This window comes from Podarcis filfolensis (genome assembly GCF_964270895.1).
Source record: "Podarcis filfolensis genome assembly, chromosome: 6".
Taxonomy (NCBI): domain Eukaryota; kingdom Metazoa; phylum Chordata; class Lepidosauria; order Squamata; family Lacertidae; genus Podarcis; species Podarcis filfolensis.
Genome location: NC_139609.1, coordinates 77,202,773 through 77,227,362, shown reverse-complemented (window position 1 = coordinate 77,227,362; position 24,590 = coordinate 77,202,773). Strand labels below are relative to the sequence as shown.

Genomic DNA, 24,590 nt, shown 5'->3' with positions numbered 1-24,590 from the left:
ACATTTAACCAAAAGAGGGTGCTCTTTCACAGCTTTTAATGGAAAACTTGAGTTGCGAAAAGGTAGGGTGTTCTTCTTTCACCTGAACACTTGTTTTCTCCCTTAGCAATGTTGATAAGGAATATTAAAGACACTGAGGTCCAGCGCCGAGGGCCTTCTGGCAGTTCCCTCATTGTGAGAAGCAAAGTTACAGGGAACCAGGCAGAGGGCTTTCTCAGCAGTGGCGCCTGCCCTGTGGAACGCCTTCCCATCAGATGTCAAAGAAATAAACAACTATCTGACTTTTAGAAGACATCTGTTTAGGGAAGTTTTTAATATTTGATGAATTATTGTTTTTTAATGTTTTGTTGGAAGCCAGCCAGTGGCTGGGAAAACCCAGCCAGATGGGCAGGGTATAAATATAATATATTATTATTATTATTATTATTATTATTATTATTATTATTATTATTATTACTACAGTACAGTATCTTCTCATGAGGGCCACTTCACACATCTGAGAGTGCCCATAAAAAATGTGTGAATTGGACTCCTCTGGAAATGGGTGTATCCTACAGCCACCCATCAGGTAACTTCTGTGGGTTCCTGTTGAGCACCCACTTGTTGGCTAACCTGGATTAGCTGCCATGTAGTGTGTGGATTGGCTCTAAGAAATTCAACAGGCAGGTAAATGTTCACCATACAGTCACTGTACATGGGTTCACCTAGCTAGCCTATATGAAATGATGTTGTCGCTTGATATTTTGTAGTCTGCCTCCTGTCGCTTTAAAACAACACCAAGTGGAGATGTTACAAGTCATTGCCCAGCTTTACCAAACATGCAGGAAGGAATGGAACCTGCAGAAACAAAAACATTGCCATGCAGGTAGATCTTGTTCAGGGTTCTGGCTGGTGCACCAGAGGTGCTATCTTCTAGGATAGGCAAAATCCGCCCTTGAGTCAGGCAGTCAGTCTTCCATGCCTCTTTAGGGTTTCTTTCTTAAGTTTTCTTGTATAGGCAACCCCTGTTTTAGGCATGACAGATATGTGCACAATCACTTGTAGGCGCACAGTGCCGAACCCAGAAGTGATGTCAGCTCTGTTTTTTCAGGACTCATGCAAGGTCCATCAAAGCCAATCAGAAGTGGTAAGAATACCTGTGTCACTATGTCTGCTGTAATGCAGACATTACATTCTTCCTGGATTCAGAGGCGCAGAGTGGAGCTGGCTCCATTTACACAGGCTGTTAGAACTACAATTATTGTAATTATTGTACAATTATTATTGTAATTATTATTACAATGCATGCCTGTGCACACCTGAGTCTCCCTCAGTATGTGAAATGCTGGGAGAATAAAAGCCTTGTGAGCTGTTACTACCCCAGCAAGGAGTAGTAGTAAGAATGGGAGACAAAGAGCCCATTCATCGACCCACACAGAGTGCAGAGGACCGGTAGGCTAGGGAAATATGGAACTGAGGGAGTAACAGATGGGAGTTGTAGGGGCACCTGTGATTATGTGCAGAGAAGCAGAGATGTTACTGCTCTGGTGTGCAAAGGGAATGGTTTAACAAAGCGAGTTAAAGAGGGCACCGTCTTCTTTGAGAAACATTGCTGTGAATTCTTTAAGCTGGAAATGCTTTGAGTGGAAACCTGAAGCTCTTGTGTGTAAAGTGAGTTGGTTGTAGCCCTTTCCATCACAACTGCTCCAACAAAACAGTCTGGTGAACGTTCCTTATTAATATTGCTTTAAAACAGCTTTGGGCTCGTACTCAAGCCTCGCACAGCTTGTTACCTTTGCTGTATTAATTTTTCTTGGTATAATTGTTTCTTGGCAAGGTGACCTGTGCCATATTCAGTCTGTGGAGTCTGTATGTGCTATGCCCCACTAAATTGCTTCAAGTGCTCTGTTTTTCACCTTATCACTCCTACAGTAATGTTCCTTTCACATTCAGTTAAATTGATTTAGCTGTAAAAATTCATCAGCCTTGTGTAACAGTCTTTTGGGGAAATAGTTTTTAATAATCAGTATAACTAAATGGTATTTTAAATGCAATGGAATTGAGGTCATTAATATCATCAAAGTGGTTCGTATTTCATGACTGGCGTTAACAACTGGTAGGAAGGAATTGGCTGGATCTTAACAATATTTTAAAAAAAAAAATCAAGTACCATAGAGCAGAATTTTCTGCAACATTTTTTCCCTTGGAATGCTGTGTGAAACACTGGAGTGTAAGTTTTTGCATTCTGCATTCAAAAATGATTCCCCTGTGTCCTATTGCTCCACTTCATACTTCAGTGTACTGTGGCAAGGATTTTCCTGCAGCAACATTGCATCATTTGTTGGCATACTGTGGCATCTGCTCACAGTAGGGAATTCGGCATGTCTGATCTGTTGGGTAGTCAAGAGATTGGACTGGCCTTTTATGTTCTGATAAAATGATGCAGAAGCGCTCTTGGAAACCTTTTTATTTCTGCCTGCCTGAATAGGAGTATCCTAGAGCTACAATTCAGAAAGCCAATAGCACCCCATATCTGAAGGAATGCCTCCTCCCAAATCAGCCTGCCCATGTTGTGAAATCATCTGCTGAGGCTTATCTCTTATGTACTTTTTCCATCAAAGTACGAACAGCCTCTTTAAGGGAGAGGTAATTCTAGGCAGTTATGAATTGCCCTCCACAGAAGCACCAACACTGCAATCTGTTGGGTACCAAGCAAAAACATAATTGTTATCAATCAGTGGATTTTAGTGTGCTATAGGGAGCAGAGTTAAGATCTGGGTTATATTGGATTTTTGGGCCTTTATCAGTAAGCCTTCTAGATTACATCAAATGTCTACTTTATCTTGTTCAGCATCCTGTTCCCTACGGCGGCCAGCTGGATCCAATTGGGGCATGAAGCCAGAAACCCCTGCACCCCAATCATTGTTCCCCAGCATCTGATACCCACTGGCACATTACCTCTGAACATGGAGGATCCCTGTAGCTATTATGTCTATTGCTCATAGAAAGACCCCTTTTTTGTAATTGTGTTTAATCCCTTTCTAATCTGACAGCCATCACCAAGACGTGGGGCACCTAATGATCTGCAGGGAAGTAATTTTGTCTGTCTTGAATCTGCTGCTAACCAATTTCATTGGGATAACCCTAGGCTATTGTATTTGAGAGAGAGAGAGAGAGAGAGAGAGAGAGAGAGAGACTGCTGCCAGTCAGTTCAGACAGTGTTGACCTAGAATGGACCAGTGATCTGACTTGGTGTAGAGCAGGTTCCTATGCTATATTTAGAAAATATTTTGGCATATTTTAGATAGATGTCTTTGTAAGCTCCCCTGAGCCTTCAAAAGAATCTTGGATACAAATCTAGCTGTCTAAATATAATACATGTGCCACGTTCACCCGCTTTTTTGAAAGTCTATCTTCAGAAGAGTAGAATGTAATTCAGAACAAATCTGTGTTAATGTTTCTGTTTCATTGTGAGGGTGTAAAATATGCTACAGATTAATTGTGCCTCATTTTTAAAAGATGAGAGCTGGCAATCCAGTCTGGTTGCATACCATATTATTAAGAATAAACCAAAGAGAGAGCATAAAGAACTACTACAGCGTGTTGAAAGCAGCATAGGGGTAGACATTATCATTGAATTTGTTCCAAAACATTACCCAGAATACATATTTTTCCATAAACTAGCCAGGCTGGTTTGTGTTTATTCTTTTGTAAGAAGTTAGCTTAATCATAGCTACTATGGCCCAAATTTTCTCAATCTATTCAGATATAGTAGGAGATATGCTCCACACACACACAGCCCTTGTTATGTGAATATACTGATACTGGATTCTTCATCTTGTCCGCTGAACCTTGAAGAAACATTTCTGCCATCCAGCATCAAGGATGTGTGTGATTGTGGATCATACCCTTTCGCCTAGAAACCATATCTCTTAATTATGTTTAAGCTGGGGCTGGTTTTGTTTACTCAGTGTTGAAAGAAAGACACATCCTAAGACAAGTGAAGAACCTGTGAAGCTGCAGACTTTGTTGGACCTCAGCTGCAGCCAACATGACCAATAACCATGGATGACTGGAGTTGTAGTCCAGCAACATTTGAAAGGTCATAGGTTCCCCACACCTGCCTGTCATTATCCTAAGAGGAACTCCCCCACCCGGTTGGTCCAGGGGCTAAAAATAATTTCCATGCTAAATTCTGGACCTGAGGCTCTTGGCAGCATTTCCTCCTGAACTATTGACATAGAAATAAATACTTCTGCATTAGCAGTAGCCTTGAGCACCATGAACTTTGATTTCTAGATAAGATGGGTTTTGTTTGACAGACCAGTGGATCTTTCACTTCCGATTTCATTATTTCAGCTGTAGATAAATTTACTATATCTCTGTAATGTGCCCTGTATTCTCTCTGAAGATAAATCTAGGTGGGTGGCTTTTTAATCTTTTGCTGCTGTAATTTCTGAAACAACTTCATCTGGATTCAGCAGAACTTGTACACCCAATGGCTCTCAGATATATTTTGAAGTCTCTCTCTGGGACCCAACCCTTTGCTTCTTTCCATCCTTTTCCCTATCTGTACTTTCGCTCTACATTTCATTACAGAAGCTACTCATGGGAGCCTGACTTATTGAATGACCACAAATTTTATTTGGAAACAGATTGCTTTAACTATCACTGGACTGCATCTTTAGTAGTGGTAACAGATTGCTAGTGAATGTAAAACTATGTATGTGTTGTGAACTTGATATGATCTTGGAAGCCTTATGTTGGGTGTTTTGCTGCTATTTTACCCAAAGTTTCAGTAGAAAACTTAAGCTAAAATGCTTCAGTTCGGTAAACCTTTCACTGGTCATTTTTCATTTAGAGCAATGGCTCTATTTTCCCTGTAAAATCAGAGATCTGAAACGGAGCGTAATTAAATATAGGAGCCTCAGAAGACATCCGTTAAATGTGTAGTTGGGTTACAGTCACAGGCAAAGTATTATCGACCTGGTATTTTATATAAGGGAGAGCTGAAGGTTGTTTGATAGCAGAAGTCTTTGTTTGTCATTGCATTGGCTCTTAGTACTGTACATCATTAAACAAGGTAAGCCATTTTAGAAAATAGCCTTATTTGATGTTGGAGCTAAGACGATTCACTTGGAAGAAGATTCTTACCTAGAAAAAAGTTGCACCGTTTGAGAATAATTAGAGTATAAAGCACTATTGATGTTAGGCATTTGACTCAAGAAGATGAGCATTAATCTGTCCAACCATTCAGCACTTCATTGCTGCTTCACTTCCATTGATGGAGAACATAAATAATTGGGTATAAATGAGACTTTGCTGCCTTGTAGGGGCATGCCTCCTTGTACTGATTATGTAATGATTTTGCTCTGTGCAAGGGATAGCTTATCTATCATCTTCTGTAAGCATTGCACTGCAAGCATCCTCCTTTATTAGCACAGCCACATCTACCCATAGCTGTCAACTTACAGGTTTGAAAATAAGAGACCAGCAGCCTCGAAAACAAGGGATCAGCAGCCAAAATAAGGGATTTTTCAGGCACAGGTATGTTCAGCTTCTGAGCCCCTCCGAGCCAAAGGCAGAAAGCCCAGCCAGCAGCCAAACGAAGCCTCAAGCAGTGGTTCCACAGTGCAGCAACCCGGCAAAGGGGATGCAGCAAGGAAAACCTCCGTCACCTCTCTGCTGGGAAGTGCTGAGCAAAGGCGAGTCACCAGGCAACGTGGTCGATTTGATCGGCACAAGGCATGCAAGTTCCACCCCCCAGTCGTTCTTAGACTCCTTATTGGGTGAGCAACGCAGCCAAGCAACACAGTTGGAGCCTCCCTCCTCCCTGGCCAGCAGGGAGGGAGGGAGAGGAGCTGCTTCCTTTGAAACCTGGGAAATTTAAGGGACATCATCAGTAAGGGACAGCAGTGGGACACGGCACTGGGATAAGGGAGTTTCCCGCCAAATAAGGGACAGTTGACTGCTATGTATCTACCAGCCAGGAGCATAGGAATCTTCCTCATACCAAAACAGACCATTGGTTCACCTAGATCAATAGTGTCTTCACTTGACTATTCAGACAGGGGACATTCCCAGCCCTATCTGGAGGTACTGAGGATTGAACCTGGGACATTCTGCTTGCAAAGCAGGTGCTCTACCTCTGAATTATGGCCCTTGGGAACTAGTTGTTAACTGCTTTTCATGCTGTTCTAGTAAAGCATCCCTTTAAAGCTTTTCGTTTGTCATATGCTTACAGTCTGGCTTAATGATAACTAACGCATTATGTTTCTTTTTTCTTTTTTAATAATTTTTATTAACTGGCCAATCACATCAAATTAAATCACATCACATAAATTCCAAATTACAAAGCCAAATTTTTAAATTTTGTTGGGGGAACCCATACTTCAAGATCCAAAGGGAGATTCAGATCATCATCTTATTACTGCGTTAATGTCCAAATCAGTCCCAATCAATCCAAACAAAATTCATAATTCTATCCAATCTTATCTTGGTGTTTCCACATCATATCTTGTTCATATAATTTCTATTTTTCCTTTACGATCTCTTCTGTTAGTCTCCTTAAGCCAATAAGCAAAATAATAATCCTGTGTGGATTTCCCGTTCCTCCACTAAGTCCAGATGGTTTCCATATATCTCCTTCGTAGATAGCATCACTCTTTCCATCATAAATTTGGCATTTGTCGCTCTTAAGTCCCAACGAGAAGTTGATCCACGATATGTAAACAACTCTATTTCTCTCTTTCTCCTCCCAGACCCAAGAGCTCCAACAATGCCTCCCAAAATGGCGACGGCATTTTTAACTGCGTCATTCCAAAACTCTTAGCTTTCCAGCTTCATCTTGCAACATTGCTTTGGTTCGAAAATTTATCTCCACACAGCCTTAAATCCACAGCTTAAGTCCTTAGTTTCTGACTCATTAGGGGAGGGGATTCTTGTTAAATCACATAAGAAAAAGGAAGGCAGGTTTTTTCCCCCTCCCCCCTCAGTCATACCGTATCTTGACGTATCTTCTCATATTTTATTCTTGTCTTGTTATCAGAGATCTCTTCTGTCAGCAGTCTTTACTCCCCTTTTTCCTTGAAGCATGTGCAATTTATCTCGTCCAAATTGTTTCTTTTGAAGATGCTTGCAACTAGCGGCGCGAATCAGGGACGGCGTCCAGGAGTGCCGGAATCCCACAGGAGGGCTTTGTGCCTAGTGCCCCCACCCCCACAAATTCGGGGGTGGTATAGGACACAGCAGGCAAGGGCCGTCCCCCCCACAATCCTGGGGGGGTTAAGGAGGCTAATTACCCCCATCATAGCCTCCAAATTACCTCGTGTGGGTCGGAGAGATGTTATTGTCAGCCATCTTCCGATGCGCCACCTAGTGGCCCCCCTCCTAACACATTATGTTTCCAAAGGATTTCTCCTCTTCCATCTACTCCCCCAAAACAGAAGACAAATGTGCCAATTTTCCCCATTAATCTATATATGTAATTGGTGGCTGCCAGTCATTTGAATATTTTATAAAGGGGTGCCATATGTCAACAGAAACATCCATATCGGATACATCGCTTAGTTTCTCAAAGAAAGCAATTGTCCATATATTCTGTTTCCATTGTATGATGTTGATTTTAGGAAGGTTTTTTTGTCTATAGCTTGTTCCAAACTGCTTCTTCAATTTCTGTTCTTAGCTCCTTTCCCCAATTTTGTTTAATAGTCAAGCATTGTATTTCAGCTGGCTTTTATGTAAGCTTTGTAGTGCTTTATAGGCCATAACCAGCACTTTAAATTGTGCCCAGAAGCAAACCAGTACAGTGGTACCTCGGTTTACGAACTTAATCCTCTCCGGAAGTCCGTTCTTAAACCAAAACCATTCTTAAAGTGAGGCGCACTTTCCCTAATGAGGCCTCCCGCTGTCGGTGCCCTTCCACCGTTTGGATTCTGTTCTTAGACCGAGGTAAAGTTCTCAAACCAAGACACTATTTCCGGTTTTTCGGAGTTTATAAACCAAATCGTTCTTAAACAGGACTGTTCTTCAACCAAGGTACCGCTGTATTTGACATTGCATCATTGCTCTATTTATTGGAGCTTCAATGGTTGGTTGAATTTATTTTTTTGGTTGAATTTATTTGTGGTTGAATTTATTTGTGGGCCACCATCACAAACCTTTTCGGTAGGGTAGAAATATAGTAAATGAACATATTAAAATGGTTGTCATTCTAACTCATTGAATACGGAATGTATAACATTTAAAAATGGGTTTTGCATTCTTCGGATAATTTTAAAACTTCTAAAGCTTAATTGATTACCAGCAATAAAATAAAAAGTTTTCCAAATTTATTATTCATTAGTGCTGTGGGTTAAACCATAGAGCCTAGGGCTTGTCGATCAGAAGGTCGGCGGTTCGAATCCCCGCGACAGGGTGAGCTCCCATTGCTTGGTCCCTACTCCTGCCAGCCTAGCAGTTTGAAAGCACGCAGTGCAAGTAGATAAATAGGTACCGCTCCGGCAGGAAGGTAAACAGCGTTTCCATGCGCTGCTCTGGTTCACCAGAAGCGGCTTAGTCATGCTGGCCACATGACCCAGATGCTGTACACCGGCTCCCTCGGCCAGTAAAGCGAGATGAGCGCCGCAACCCCAGAGTCATCCGTGACTGGGCCTAATGTTCCCTTTACCTTTACCTTTTAGCTACAGAATACTAGATTCTTAGCAGCTTCAGCAAACAAGAGGAAGAAAAGCTGAATTATTTGATATTAATAATTCACACATGGCACACTTGGTTCCAAAATATTGAATGTAAGGGAAACCATGCAATCAGCAGCTCTTAACAGCAGTCACACGTTAGTAATCTGGTGTAGGTGGCAGTTTCTAGAACCAAGACAGGATTTTGTTGGAGCTACATATGTTAAGATAAGTGTAGTCAGGCACTGGAATTATGCATAATTCTCAATTAGGTAGAGTATGTGGGTGTCTAGTGTTTTGATAGCTTAATAACTCTCAAGTTCCAATTTGGGTTGCCTTGAATAAGTGACTTCATGTTTTGGCCATTTAAATTAACTTCTGTTAAGTGTATTAAAACTGAAAGCACAGTTCAGATGTGAAGCTTATAGAAGCAAGAATGGCTTGCAGTTCTGAGTTGAGCATCAAGGGTCTTGCATGTAGCAATATAAGATTAGCAGAGACACTGTGATGCTACGTCAGACTAGCAGTTTGAAGTGCCCGATACTCATACCACGTTACAATCTTCCTCTCCCTGTTTGCTCCCACAATGCAACTTGGAAGAGTTGGGTCTAAGGGAAAGTGGCTTTCTTGAAATACAGAAAAATAGAAATAAGAACTCACTGTCATGAAGAATATAAGCTGCACCTTAAATCTTGTGCAATGTACAGTCACTATTCTGTCTTCCCTTGAATTAATTTCTTCTCTCCACCTTCCCACCCTGCAACCCACAAGACTCAGTTGTTAACATTAAGCTTTTTAAAAATATTGGCCCCTATAATATCAAATACATCTGCAGTGTTTAGTCTTTTATTTCTGGAGTACCATAAATTCCAGCACCGCATCAGGATTTTGTTTGTTCACTTTAATATCATTGCAGCTAATACATGGAATTGTTTCTGGGGTGTTACTTGCTGTAAACTGTTGACTTATAATAATGTAATAATCAGCCAGTGATGGTATTGTGTTTGGACAGCAAGGTATTCAGAAAAAATGTCAAATTGGGATAGATTGGGCCAATTGCTGATGGACGACTTCTGCCATCAGTCAACTCTTTGGCACATGTGAACAAACATTACTAGCTAAGATGTAACCATTAAATTACTAAGGTGCTGCTTATGAACAGTAGGACATCTAATCAAAGTTTCTACTCTAACTACCTCATAAGTGTCTGGCCCATGGGGCCAAAAAGATTTCACCACCCCTTTTTTATGAGAAGATCTCCAAGGGGTATAGTATAACACATGTATTTCCATTTGCTAACACCCACCCACCCCTGTGGTAAAAGTTCTGATGTACCAAATAATCATCCAGTGGTATGTTAGTATTTTTGCACTCTTCTGTGTTCTGACTTCCTGCATAGCTTTTCTTGATCTGATTGTGTACAATGAGGTCTGTTGAAGGGGAAAACTACAGTCGCCAGTAGAATTGCTTATCTTCAATAGCTCAGAAATTTCCACATTTATTTTTATACTTGAACTTTCTTTTAACCCAGAATGACCATTGGTTTTCTATTATTATATTTAAAGCTTTCTCTTGATATCTTAGACTGGAATGTTTTATGAAGTGATAATTTCTTATTGTTAAGGGGATTTGCTTTTATGTTTGCTTCTGTTATGCACAGAATATCCTCCTTTTAAAGCCTAATATATGCATTTTCTGTACCAGTAATAGGCAGGGTCAGAAGCAAACGTGGCCGAAACAATGAATGTGTATTTTAGTTTTGTACATTAGGCTACTTTCTGCATCCATTCCACACTCCTTTCTGTCTTCCATCCAGAAAAGCAATAGGCATTATTCAGGCAAAGGCCATTCAAGGACTGCAAGCAGAGAGGCATTATCAGAGTTCAGGGCTGGAGTGGGGCGGCATGGGGCCAGGCTTGTAGAACCATATTTGGTCCATGGCCTAATGCGTCCTTGTATGGTTGTTACTCTAAAATGAAGTGAGGATATACTGCATCCTGCCATAAGGCATCAAAGTAGGGGCAGGAGACAAACATGCAGTTGCCTTACGTAAGGGTCATAGAATCATAGAGTTGGAAGGAACCCTGAGGATCATCTAGTCCAACCTCCTGCAATGCAGGAATATGCAGTTGTCCCCTAGGGGGATCGAATGTGCACCACGCTCTACCAACTGAGCTATCCACCACTGATCCATGTAACCAAGTACCATATCAACTGGCAGTGTCTCTCTTGGGTAAATGTATTTCCCATTCCAGCCACCTAAGATCCCCGAAGTCTGCTTAATGTACAGAATAGATGTCAGGATTTGAGCTCCTGCCACCTGCATACAAAACTAGTATTTAGCCCTTGAATTTTGGCTCTTCTCCATGCAGTGGCTAGTGCTGGTGGCTGTCAGTCAGGAATCTTTGCCATAATATAATTGCAGCATTTGTTTCTTCATTTATAATGAAGATGCTTGGAACAAGTTAACTCTACATAAGTCATGACAGATCATTGTTTTTGCCTTTTTAGGCATTTTAATATGTTCAAAGATTTACTGCAGTATGTAAAGAGCTATAACTTCAAAAAGAAGTAGGTCTCTCTCTTTTTGTCTTAACAATTTTGAGTACATTGTTTGATCTTGCAGAGTGAACTCATAATGTACGTGTAGGGGGATAATGCAAACAGCAATTCATCACACTGGGGGAAAATATCCATGAGTCATTTTGGTAAATATGCTTGGAGCGCATATGGACCTAGGACTCCTCTCAAGTCCTCTCCTCATTAATTGTTTTGCGGACACACTGATGGTCACTTAAGTGAATTCCATACGTATGGAGATGTCTCATGAGGAAAATGAGTGCATCGATTTGCTTCTGCACAGAACTGAGAACTTGCCAGCATGCCTCTAAAATTCCAGGGTTCAGTACAGTGTTTCCCAAACTTGGGTCTCCAGCTGTTTTTAGACTACAGTCCTCTCTGACCACTGGTCCTGCTAGTTTGGGATGATGGGAGTTGAAGTCCAAAAATAGCTGGAGACTCAAGTTTGGGAAACCCTGGTCCAGTCTCTTATTTGGAGACTTGGGTAGATAAGGGTACAACAGAAAAATATGGCAGTATTGAGAAGGTGCATTTTCTGAGAATGTAAAACTTTGGCACCTTCAAACTACATTTATCATTCTATGTACATTCTATGTGCTTGTTCATTAACACATTTGTATTTGTGATTAGCATACCTGCAGTATTCCTGAGGTGAGTGCTGCAGATGTTTTGGTTATTTTCTTATAGATGAGTTAAGTGGTGCCCAGGTAGAGAGTTTCCCAGTGGTTGTGCTAAATTCCCACTTAGAGAGAGCCACCTGGCCATCACTCTTACCTTTTGGCAGATAGTAAAAAATCTGGCTGCTTTTTCCAGCAGACGTTTGTATCGGTCATGGTCTGAGATGGAGGTTTCATGTAAGCTGTCATTCCTGTGTGTTTTACAACTGAGGGTTTTTTTTATGACTACTTTTGAGAGCCATGCTGTAGGAAAGCATTTTATACATTTTTAATATACCCCAAACTTAAAATATATTGGGTGGATGGCAGCTCTCCCTTGCCTTTCCCTCCTCCCATTCGACTGCCAGATTGCAAATAGTCTGGCATAACATACACAATCAGTGTTGCAGAAATTTTATTTCTAGCCTACCCCTTATGAACGATGTCAGTGAAATATTAAAACATAATAAACCAGTGTGAGAGAATAGTCACTTAGATACAAAATACTGTGCTCTACAGTTCCTCATACCTGCTTAGCAGCGTAATCCTATATGTGTAAGTCCAGCTGCATTCAGAAGGGCTGGTTCCCAAAGTATGTATGCATAGGATTGCTGTTATGCTTTTTAATGGCTGAAGTTGTATGTTTGCAGAAAATCATCAGGTTTAGACTTTTCCAGGGATGGAAGTTCAGGACAGTTATTGAGTACTTCTGAATGTGACGTGAACTACTCAGTACATGGACAGTATCATTAACATAATTATGTTATTGTTATAAGTTATATGTTTATATGCAACAAATTGTTAAGCCTATGCAAGTGGGTGGGTGGGTGTATTCTTGATGCCTTCTGTTTTTGTACCACTTTAAAGTCAATGCTGTGCTTGTATTTCAATCTCCTGATGGCCCATTCCTATCAGGAAGAAAGATGAACCATATTGCATGATTGTAGTCTAGTCTCAAGAGGTACAAAGGCATGAATGACTGCCCTGCTGCCATGTGAAATAAAAGCCCAGTCTTCTCCTCAAGTGGAATTGGGGTGGAGGGCGGAAAAAGTTGAATGCTATTACCTGGGTTTTGAGGTACAGACATTTATGTAAGAACACTCTAAGGCAGGCTTTCACAACCAGGTGTCTTCCATATGTTTTTGACTGCATCTCCCATCAGCCCCAGCCATCATAGCCACAGGTTGAGGAAGACTAGGCCTCAGTTTTGGACCTCTGGCTAAAGGAAATGTAATATTCCCTAGAATCTACCTGATCTTCCTGTTTCTAGATTTCAAGAGATGTGCTGATAATTTATCTATTACTTGCTCTACTGAGAAGCTCTGAACATTTTCTTCTCTTCTGAAGCTTTTTAAAATTAGCAACTCTATCATGTGTAGGTATTGTTGTAAGCAATGTGCTAAATAGTTATTTTAGTGGAATGCTAAACATTTTCCTTTTGAGTTAATACTATTTTGTATATTAAATATATTTGTAGGAAGGGATGAAACAATGGAGTCTGTCAGACCATCTTTCCTTGATTATTTTGAGCAAAAAGAAAAAGAGAATCGGAGAAACAACTATGGAAGGAATGTACCAGAAAGATATTCCTCCGATTGGAGAGTTCCTCAGGATGGTGATTATGAATTCGTAAGTAAAATACTTTTGGCATGTTCTAGAATCATAGTTTGCTTTTCTATTTTTATTTTTATTATAGAAAAGGAGAAATAATCCTTAATCCTAGTAAATATTTGAAACAACATAAAGGTGAAAGAAAAAAATGCATAATACTTTATTATTACAAAGAAATGCTTACTTAAAACAGACAATACTGAATTGCTTAAGATGTAGACAAGTAAGAACAACAAATGATTTAACTTGGTATCCTGAATGTATTGTGAGCAATACATAATAATAGTTCAAATTGCCTGTGAAATGAAAATGGTGTTCTGATTTCTAATCATATTTCAATCATATGGTTTTGTTCAGTGACGTGGGTTTAAAGCTGCATCACAGTTTAGTTAAATCCTTTTTTTATTGTACATTTTGTCTTGGTAAGTATATGAGAACCTAAATGCTAGTTGATTTGGGCTGTTGAGAAGTGTAATTTATCTCCTTTGTGACAATTACCCATACCTTTTTCACACCCCGCCAATCTCAAATAGCATAATGGTAAAGGGAACTCTTTTCCTTTTTTCTTATGCTGTGCTTCTGGCTAAGGAGCTTGAGAAGCTACAGTAATTTTCCTGTTACTAACGGTTGTCAGCTAGGAAATGTGTTCATGGTGATGGGGATTTCTAATGTAGAAGGCACTTGGCAAAAGAAAAACGCTGAAAAACTTTATGTACATGGCCGTCTCTTAGTTACTGCATGGCTCTGCTTGCTGATCACTACTGTTACCTAACCACTTTCAATATGAGAACCCTTCCTATACTTGATTTTGTGGAGGGAGAAAGCAGAGTTGGAAGATGGGAGATAATACGTGCCCAGGCTACTCATTCCTCCTAACAGCCTGGCACCATGTGTGTATGCTGGGAGCAGTTGGTGGAGTAGGCAGGAAAATGGCAGTATTCTTTATGTCAGCCCTCCCCCAACCTGGTGCACCCCAGATGTTTTGGACTGGGAGACCCATTATTCCTTATCTTGCTGGTTGGGGCTGATGAAAGCCAGCTTAATGAGGATACCACCATACATGGGCAAGGATCGTGCCCTGTTGGTATCTAACCAGCAGTTATGTACTTGAGATTTAGTACTGCCATATTAGGCTGTAATACTGCTGAAGGAGCAATGTAATTCCCAGCCAAAGTATGTGTGCATGCGTAGTGTGTCATATTGGCAAAATGTTTCTTCCAGTGTTAAGACACCATCTCCAACCCCTGTCACTAACTGCTTACAGTGGTGCCTCGCTAGACGAATGCCTCGCAACACAAAAAACGCGCAAGACGAAAGGGTTTTTCGGTTTTTGCGTCGCTTCGCAAGACGATTTTCCCTATGGGCTTGCTTCGCAAGACGAAAACGTCTTGCGAGTTTGTTCGCTTTTTTCCTAAAGCCGCTTGAAGAGGCGCAGTTGTGACGGACCGTGCTTCACAAGACGAAAAACATCGCAAGACGAAAAGACTCGCGGAACGAATTAATTTCGTCTTGCGAGGCACCACTGTATCACATTTCTTATTACTTTTTTTTTTTAAAAAAAGTCACCTTGCCTCCATAAGCCATTTGCCACGTTGCAGAGGCATATAGGTAGCTGCCCAGTCCATTGAGCTGAGAATTGCCTTCATTGACTGGGATCTCAGACCGAGATCTTCGCCATAACTTGGTGCCTGATCTCATTAACTGGAAATGCCAAGGATTGGTCTTCAGATACTCCTCTCCATGTATTCTACCATTGAACTGTGGTTCCTTCTCATAGTTTTCACCTGGCACTGCCCCCCCCCCCGCCCCATTCCTGCACCATACACATAGCTGTCAACTTTCAGATTTGAAAATAAGGGATCAGCAGCCTCGAAAATAAGGGATCAGCAGCCTCACCAGTCCCGGGGACAGTCTACGGGATATCTAACAATCTGGGATAGCAGCGGGAAACGGTGCTGGAATAAGGGGATTTCCTACAAAAAAAGGGAAGGTTGACAGCTATGACCATACAGTGGAAACCTTTAAAGACTGAAGTCAACTCAGCTTACTGTGAACAATTGTTGCAAGCACCACATTGCTTACTTTAGATGCAGCCTTGTCATGCAGTATGGCGTAGTATCTGAAAGGATAAAGCAAAATATTTGCATGGATCTCTGCAGGTGATGGCTGTTCCTGTGTGAGAGTTGTGCTTAGAATTTTCAATTACAGTAATCAAAAGCAGTTGCAGTAATTCAATAGCAGAGGCTTAAATACCATTGCACCAGTGCATGTAATTAGTCACGTACTGTAGCAGATTTAAATAAATTATGCTGCCCTTTTTATCCTGAAGGGTTTGCTCATATGGTGTTCCCTCCCCATCTTCGAGCTTACATATACTATAGTTTAGATTTTATTACTTGAAGCATTGTTCCTTACATTTTTAATCTTCTTAAAACATCCTTAAGCTTAATTGGGTCTCTTTTTTTTAAGTTTTGTTTATTTGTCAGTTGGGAGATGTCTGAAAAAATGCAGGAGGTTAAAATGTCACTCAGTGCATATTTACCCAAGATTGTCATGGAAATTGAGTGTTCACTGTGAAGAGTTGTATTGCAGTTCTCCGAGAGCCTGCTTGTGTAGAGAGAAACATAAATGATGCCTCTTTATGTTTACCGACTTTGAGGCAGTTAGGCTTAATTGAATGGCTTTTTCAAAATGTAGCTAAATTTGCCCCTTAACTTCCCTTCAGGATGACAAACTCTGTCTTGGCTGGGAGAAAGAAGGTAATAAGGGCTGACTTCATTCCTAATTATTTGCAAACCTTAAACCATAATACAAGATGTGCTTGTTGTTCTTTTATTGCATCTTCATCTCCGTCGAAGTGGAGGCACCATTCCAGTATTGCTGGTCTGGGATGTGGATCTAAGGCGGCTGTTTTCTCTGCCACAGATTGAGTGACCTTTCAGTATGTCATCCTGTAACTGAATTCCCTGTCTATATAAATGAGATTGCTGAGGATAAATCTATTCTAAAGTATAATATACTTGGAGGCTGAAGTGGAGAGCCCTTCCCATCACCACAGTTTCATTAATATTTTGCATTGTCAACCGTGTTGGAAAGAGTCGAGAGAGTTTACTAGGGGCTTCCCCCAAAGTGTATTTCTTCCTTGATATGTGTATTTCAAGTATTTCCCCATTTAGGGTGTATCTGTCCTGATCAATGTTGTGCTTCTGCCTAAATTTCAATAAATCATAGTGGCAGAAGAGGGCATTATCTTTCAAGCACGGGGAGAAACCTCATACTGGCATTGCTCCTATCACTGTGGAAATGACAGCCTACCACAGTGATTCACTCTGCCATTCAAAGGAGCTCAGATTTGGTGTGTATTATGCACACTGGGTGCAATCTGGTGCAGATTTGGCTGCTGTCACTCATTTGGAGGTGTATTGACAAGGCTGCATATATACTGTGCACCTCCAGTTCATAGCATAAGTGTAGAATGTAATGTTTTGAGAGAACACACATTACTCATTTAGCCCATATGGTTGTGCACATCGGCTGTGAAGAGACTTAAAATTGCTTAATGCAGTCTTTGAAGCTGTTTCGGGCTCAACTTCAGTGCGTGTACCCCTCACTCTCCCCACCCACTGAGGGCTAATCACCAAACTATATGTGGCATATTTTACATAGTTGGCAATTGCACAAGTTTTAGAAAAGTAAAGAGTAGGTGGGGATGGGGCTGTTGATATTGGGCTTCCCATTCCTGCCATTTGCATTGGTAGGAAATCTTCCATTGGTACCAGTGGAAGCATTTCTACTAATGCAAATAGTAGGCATGGGGTGGTAGTGTGTGAGCTGGATTTTGGACCACAGTGGAAGTAAAGTGTTAAAAACCCCTTTCACCAGGATCCAGGTCCTACCTGCACAGATGCTATTTAAACTTCTTTTTTAAAAAATATGAGTCACGTCACATCCAGTTTGCCCTAAATAATCCTATCCATTCTCCACACATCTGGAACTGGGGGGTGGAGAATGTTTCCAAGCTAGAGAGCTATGGACTTTTGAGTCCTGTAATCTGAGGTTTTCACATTGTTTCATGCTTAGCTCCATCTGTGACCTAGTGGTGTTCAGTAGGTTTTCGGAAAAAAACCTTAGGCTTGCAGCATTTTGTTTGCTCTCTAAACCTTTTGTATGCAAAACTGTGCTTTCTCTGACATTCTTTCCCACTTAAAAGTTTTCCTTTTTTCGGTTAACCTCCTGTATAACTGGAACCCTTTCATCACAAACATTTGATATTTGCTTCTGGTATGCAAGCAGTGCCATGGCAAAGGTCAAATGGTAAGGACTTTCTGCACATTCTAAGATACCGTGGCTGCTTCATAACATGCTCTGAAGAATGTTAATGGTTTTGCCAGTTGTACAGAGGAAACATCTATTATCCTTTCTGGAAATGATTTATAGTGAGCAACTGCAAGAGGCCGAGTGATTTATTGCTTATTGATCAGTGAAAACATGCTCTGGTTTACAATGACCGGTATGTCTGCTGTGTTACAGGCCTTTGTGCTGGCGTCATTTGTCTTCTGAACAAGTCAGTATCGTCTCTCCCTTTCCTCAAATAGTTGTATTTTTTCTCTTCCGAACTCTAATGTTGGACGGCATGTTGGTAGCTTAGAGTTGATAACATATTCCTTCTCTGACTTTTGTCAATCCTTGTTTGGTGATTAGCTCCATCTAAAGGCAACATAGAAACAAGACTTTTCCACAGGCACAGGGTCTTCACGGCCAAATCAGTAGCATTTATTTCACTCCACGTTTAATTTATATACCACCTTTTTATATTACTACACACAAGGTGGTTTACAAGCTGAAAAAACGAGAAAGGTCAATATGATCCAAACCAAAAATGTCATAATGGTGACATAACTTTAAAAGAAACAACTTATGGTACATAAAATAAAGTAATATTCAGTAATCCATTAGAATATAATAGTACACAATAAAATTAAAAATAAGCAAATGATAACTAAACAGAAATTCACTCTTAACAACTGCAATAAATAATTTCTAAACTATAATCAATAAAAATAGCAAGTCACATGGCAGAAAAATAACACAATACAACTTGAGAAGCAAAGACATACCGGTACAACTTGTAAAATTAGTATTTTTAAAAATGTCCCTGAACTCCTCTCTTCCCAGCTGCTTCTGATGTTCCTAAAATCATAGTTTGGGAAAGGCTCCTAAGGCTGCAGGATGGGTGGAGGCAGGTGGAAAAAGCCATTGCCTGATGGGCAGCTGTATTCACATAGTGGCTCAGTTTGTGCTTTACAAACGATGAGTTTTATATTAGCACAGAGTTTGGCCAAACTCGCCATGGCGCTTCTCATGTTGTTACTCTGGAACTAAATTTCCTTCTGTTTGTAGCTTGCTCTTCATTAACCATGACAGTTTGCAATTTAAAACACACAATAGATGGGGTTCATAAAACCATTACGGTATGAAACCTTTCAATATATCAGATAGAAGTGCATTGGCCACAGTTCTAATAATACAGCAAGCAAGACCCCATTAGTGACTGGCCTCATAACATCACCCCACCCTAGAAGCCTGTTTGAAGAGGCATTCAACTCTTGCCATAAACTAAACAGTAGCTCACACTGGAGGGTTTACTATTGAGAGATTCACATGTAAAGAATTCTGCTAGCAGATAGATGCATACACAAAAGTGAAGCATTCCTTTTAGTATACTAGGTGTTTTCTAACTAAAAAAAAGCGCTTTCACTGTACGATATCTAAAGGAATTTCTGTCCCAACATTTCTCACTGGCAGATTATAGGGAGAAAAAACATAGTTTAGACACCTGCTATATTTGCATTTGGCTATCTATATTTAGACACTATATAAAAGTTTCACTATCGTGTGCATTTTTATTAATAACTTTGCATGGTAGCTTCGTTTTTTAAACTAGAGGTGAACAGATAGATGTGTCTGGAGTATAGTTTGTGTTAGATTATCCTGTTTATCAGTGGGACAGCTTTTAAAAATGAGTGCGCTATGATGCATCCATAACTGAGGAGTTTTATGTTCCTGCATAATACTGAAATTTGAGAAACAGGAAAATTGAGATAGGATGGATTCTTTAACTAATATTAGACTTCCTTGTCAAGGTTGTTGTTGTTGTTGTTTAGTCATTTAGTCGTGTCCGACTCTTTGTGACCCCATGGACCAGAGCATGCCAGGCACATCTGTCTTCCACTGCCTCCCGCAGTTTGGTCAAACTCATGCTGGTAGCTTCAAGAACACTATCCAACCATCTCATCCTCTGTTATTTCCTTCTCCTTGTGCCCTCCATCTTTCCCAACATCAGGGTCTTTTCCAGGGAGTCTTCTCTTCTCATGAGGTGGCCAAAGTACTGGAGCCTCAGCTTCATGATCTGTCCTTCCAGTGAGCACTCAGGGCTGATTTCCTTAAGAATGGATAGGTTTGATCTTCTTGCAGTCCATGGGACTCTCAAGAGTCTCCTCCAGCACCATAATTCAAAAGCATCAATTCTTCGGCGATCAGCCTTCTTTATGGTCCAGCTTTCACTTCCATACATCACTACTGGGATGTACTACTTTTACTATACGGACCTTTGTTGGCAAGGTGATGTCTCTACTTTTTACTCTAAATTAAAACTTAGATGAAAATGCATTGTGCTGAAATAGAATTGTATCCAGTGTAGTGCTATTTTAAAGTCACTTAGTAGTGTACTTGTTCTGTTGGTGAACAGTTTGCTGCTTCCTTTGCATGAGCAGAAGCAACAAACTAGGACTCCTGGCTTAGCATTAAATCCAAACAGGAGACCATGGTGGTTTTTCACCAATGGAATGAGCCATGATTGATAAACCAAGAACAACCTTTTGCTACAAATGGGGGTTTGGAGCAAAAGAAATCCATCGTCTTCAATTTGAACACAATTCTAAGCCAGGATTGTGGTTTGGTGCTCATACGGATGTTACATCATTGGTTTACTGTGACATGTGAACACAGCTATTGACAGCTCTTCACTTCAGCTAGATTGTTACAGTCCCATCTATGCGGAATCAAGGCTGTGCTAACAGGAATAAAAAGATCAAAATTCCGCACCAAGGCAGTTCTAACTGTATGCCAAGAAAAGCAGATTTCTGCTATCCCTTTAAATTATGCAATTTGTATATCTTTGCTTTGACCTTTGCATTTTTCTGCATCTGCTGATCATAACAGGGGATAAGGAATTTTTGGCACTGAAATACAACTTTCAGTTTTTGAGATTACACCAGAGCTAAAAAAATATAGGGCTTGGAAACGTGGTTTATCCAAGCTGTCAATCCTGTATGCACTTCCATTAAACTCAAGCGGCTTGTATAGGATTGGAAAGTAATGAATTAAGATTACAAACGCTGCTTTGGCATGATTAGTTCTTCATAAGGTAATATTGTCCTCCACGCCAACTCCAGTTCTTCTTTTGAGAGAAGATTTTATTTTGCTCATTGTTGAATCCCAGCTGCAGACACACAACTGCTTCAAACTGCATCTCTGATATACACCAGGTTCCTCATATATGTATGTACCACAGAAACGCCGGGCTCCATTGCAACCCACAATGGGGGCACATCACTTTTAGATTTAGAAAATGCTTTCTGCCAGTGTTTGAAATTGGAAAAAGTCAGGTAGCTTAGGGCTTGAATTGTTTTCAGTACCTGCTGCCAAGGATGATTATTTCCCCCTTCCACCCCCTCCCTTAACTGGGCATAAAAATCCCAGTTCATAAGACAGGCTCATCAGTCAAAAGTTTTTCTCTTCATAAAAGCGACACTGATCAGATTTGTAAAAGTTCTGTGCCTTTATTGTTGCTACTGATGGTATATTTTTGTAGTGTTCAGCAGTTTTAGGATTATGAAGACTCTTTAAAACAAAGTTGCGTGCAGGATTCTAAAAGAATAAACTGAGAGACGGTTATATTATGAACATTCTGTTCTCTCTGTGTAGACTGATAAGCTGAATTCGGTAACCCCAAGCTTACACAGCACATCCTTTAGCTCAGTGGGATCATCAGTCCAATATATTCTCCTGCAGGTTTGATGGAAATGAGAGTGAATTGGATGGAGGGGTCAAAGAATCACTTGCTGCTTGTGAGATAGAGAAATAGGCCTGGGTAGTGTGTGGGAGATATGGTAGCAAGGCCTGACAGCGGTTCAGGGCTCCGACTTGACCTTGGTGAGCCTGGCTTCCAATTAAATGCTGTTATTGAGTAACAGTGCCATTGAAGCAAGATGTAACTTTGGGATTTTGTTCTGAGGGGATACAACAGCGAACATTCCAAGCACAAAGCAATGAACCACTGAGTTTGCTTTTTGTTTTCCTTCCCAATCAATCATTGGTTTTGCTAAACAAAAATTAAATGTAAAAACTCATTTTGGGGGGATTCAAACTCACCATATTTGAATGCCGCTTTTTCTTCTAAGGAACCTCGGTAGTGTGCATTATAGTATATTGTTCGTCACAACAACTTGCAAGGCCAGTTGGAGTGAGAGACAACACTTGACCGTTCCTGCATTGGCTCTCCATTAAAAATAAGTTGATCTCATAAGAGGCCTAGAAGAGCATCACTTCATCTTGTGTTCTGGACCATGATTGTGAGTTAGACCTATTTCTGGAACCACTGTCAGGATAAAAGCTAGCTGGGCATTCCCAGAATGCAATAATATGCAATACCAGTAAGCCATAACTTTAAATGTTCGGGCGAGTAGACCTATGTACTTTCCTTAGGTACCCAGGAAGCTGCCTGATACCACTTCAGACTATTTGTCCACCTATCCCAGAATTCTCTACTCTTACATGTAGAAGCTTTCCAAGGGCTCAGGCAGGGATCTTTCCCATCATCTTCTACCTGATTCCATGTTGACTGGAGACATTGGGTTGAACCTGAGACATTGTGCAGTCAAAGCATGTGCTTTGTCTCATGCAGAGCCTGTCAGCACTATGAGAAGCTGTAGCCGTCATGATGCGGGTGCAAAAGATTATGCTTGTCTGTGCTTGTAGAGCTGGTGGCATGTTGTAGGAAAATGCTCAAACTGAAATTTCATAGAAGAGAAACCATAAGTTAACAGACAAAACACTGTAATGAGGGCTGAATGTTAGAGCGAAAAGTGCCAAGACAAGGAGCAAATGAAGACATTATCATTTTGGACAATACTCCGAACAAATGTGTTCAGTCTAATCTAAGGCTTCATTAATCCTTTCTTAGTTCTTATTTGTTCAAAAGGGTCTGGCTTCTCTTTTGTTGTCTGCCTTGCACACAATTGTTAATGAGTGCCAAATCTTTGAACAAATTAATGTAGTCAAATTCAGTAAAGTCATCCCATGAGTCTGGTGCTTTTCTTTTCTTTTTTTTCCCTCCTGAAGAGGATTGATTCATAGGCTCTCAAAAGCTCAACATAGTTGATGAGTCAGTAAATCAGTATTACATGGTTTCTCATCAGTTGTGAGTCCTGTAGAACAGGGATGGACAAGCCATTGCCCTCCAGTTCTTTGCTCAGCTACAAATTCCATTGTCCCTGACGCCATTGGCCATGTTAACAGGATAATGGGAGTTGTAGTTCAAAAACACCTCGGGGGCAATAGGTTCCCCATCTCTGCTTTAGAAGAAATACAATGTTTTCAGCATTATGTCAGTTAATTGGTTTGTGAATAGCACTCTGTCGTCTTCTCTGTTAAAAATGTACCGTATTTTTTGCTCTATAAGACTCACTTTTTCCCTCCTAAAAAGTAAGGGGAAATGTGTGTGCGTCTTATGGAGCGAATGCAGGCTACGCAGCTATCCCAGAAGCCAGAACAGCAAGAGGGATTGCTGCTTTCACTGCGCAGTGATCCCTCTTGCTGTTCTGGCTTCTGAAATTCAGAATATTTTTTTTCTTGTTTTCCTCCTCCAAAAACTAGGTGCATCTTGTGGTCTGGTGCGTCTTATAGAGCGAAAAATACGGTATATTTCAACATCACTTGATGATGATGATTATTACTCGCCTTTCACCCCGAGGTCGGTCACAACAATCTAAAATAAAACATTAAAAAAACAGTTTAAAACAAATTGGAATCACAAGAGGTCTGGTCCTAAAAATACGTATCTCAAATGTCAGAGGGTAAAGAGCTGCATCTTCAGCTTACAATAAAAATTGTGTAATGAAAGTGCTACAGAAACCTCTCTGGCTGGTCCTGAGTTTCTGAAGGCACTGGAACTACTAAGAGGACCCTGCTGTATTTTGGACCAGCCCTATAAATTTTTATTTGTATTTTTGCATTATTTTACATGCTGGTCTCCTTTCTCTGAGGAGCTTACCACCACATAATATACTATTAATGCAAATATGCTGCATGGACTGCTTTTGATGCTTTTTCTTTTGAAATAAAGAAGCAGAGTGCTATGCTCAAATGCTGTGCTTTGAAAGAAAAATATGCCTAAAACTCTTGCTTTGTGCGTTTTATACATGTGTGACCTTCAAGCATAGAAAGTTGATTTATTGCTCTGTCGGGCTTTTAAGTGTCCTGCTTGCTAAAATAGGGGAAAGAGTAATAATTTTTAAGGAGAAAATATATTGTCATAAAACTGCAGAGGTCTGCCATGGTGTAAGCACTTTTAAGCATCATCTCCAGCAAATAAATATCTGCCTGCAGAAAGGTGTGTGTGTGTTTCTGTTTCTTTGTGTTGGTTCAGAGAAATTGACCTTCACTTGTCTTGTAATTCAGTTATAGGGAAGTGGGGGGGGGGGGAGATGCCTTGTCCTTTGTGTATTATTGGATTAAGACATCAGAGCCTTTTGATGTCCTTTAAAGATTTAGGAGATGAAATGTTTGTAACTGACGGCTGTGTGGAGGAAGACAGTTGAGACACCTTGACATTTCCTTCCTTTCAATCAAGTCTGCATAGAATTTAAGTTGTCAGAGGTGCCTGGCACATTAGCCCTTTATTTGACTGGTTTGGATGTATATCCCCTGCTTCATAAACCATGAGTTATGAAGCCAGGAGTGAGTGTTGTGGCTGCATTCTTTTCCCTTCCCATGCATGCCAGCTTTGTTGTGATGACCCTGATTTGTT

At 40.6% G+C, this 24,590-nt stretch overlaps 1 protein-coding gene across 2 annotated transcripts in view; it reads left to right on the top strand.

Moving 5' to 3' along the window:
* The window catches only part of STK4 (serine/threonine kinase 4), a 66,960-nt gene that overhangs the window by 23,319 nt on the left and 19,051 nt on the right, over positions 1–24,590 (top strand). For both annotated transcript variants that reach the window (XM_083618854.1, XM_083618853.1), the window contains exon 10: positions 13,368–13,519. In XM_083618854.1, the coding sequence (XP_083474980.1) occupies positions 13,368–13,519 (152 nt within the window). The remainder of the gene's footprint in view (positions 1–13,367; positions 13,520–24,590) is intronic.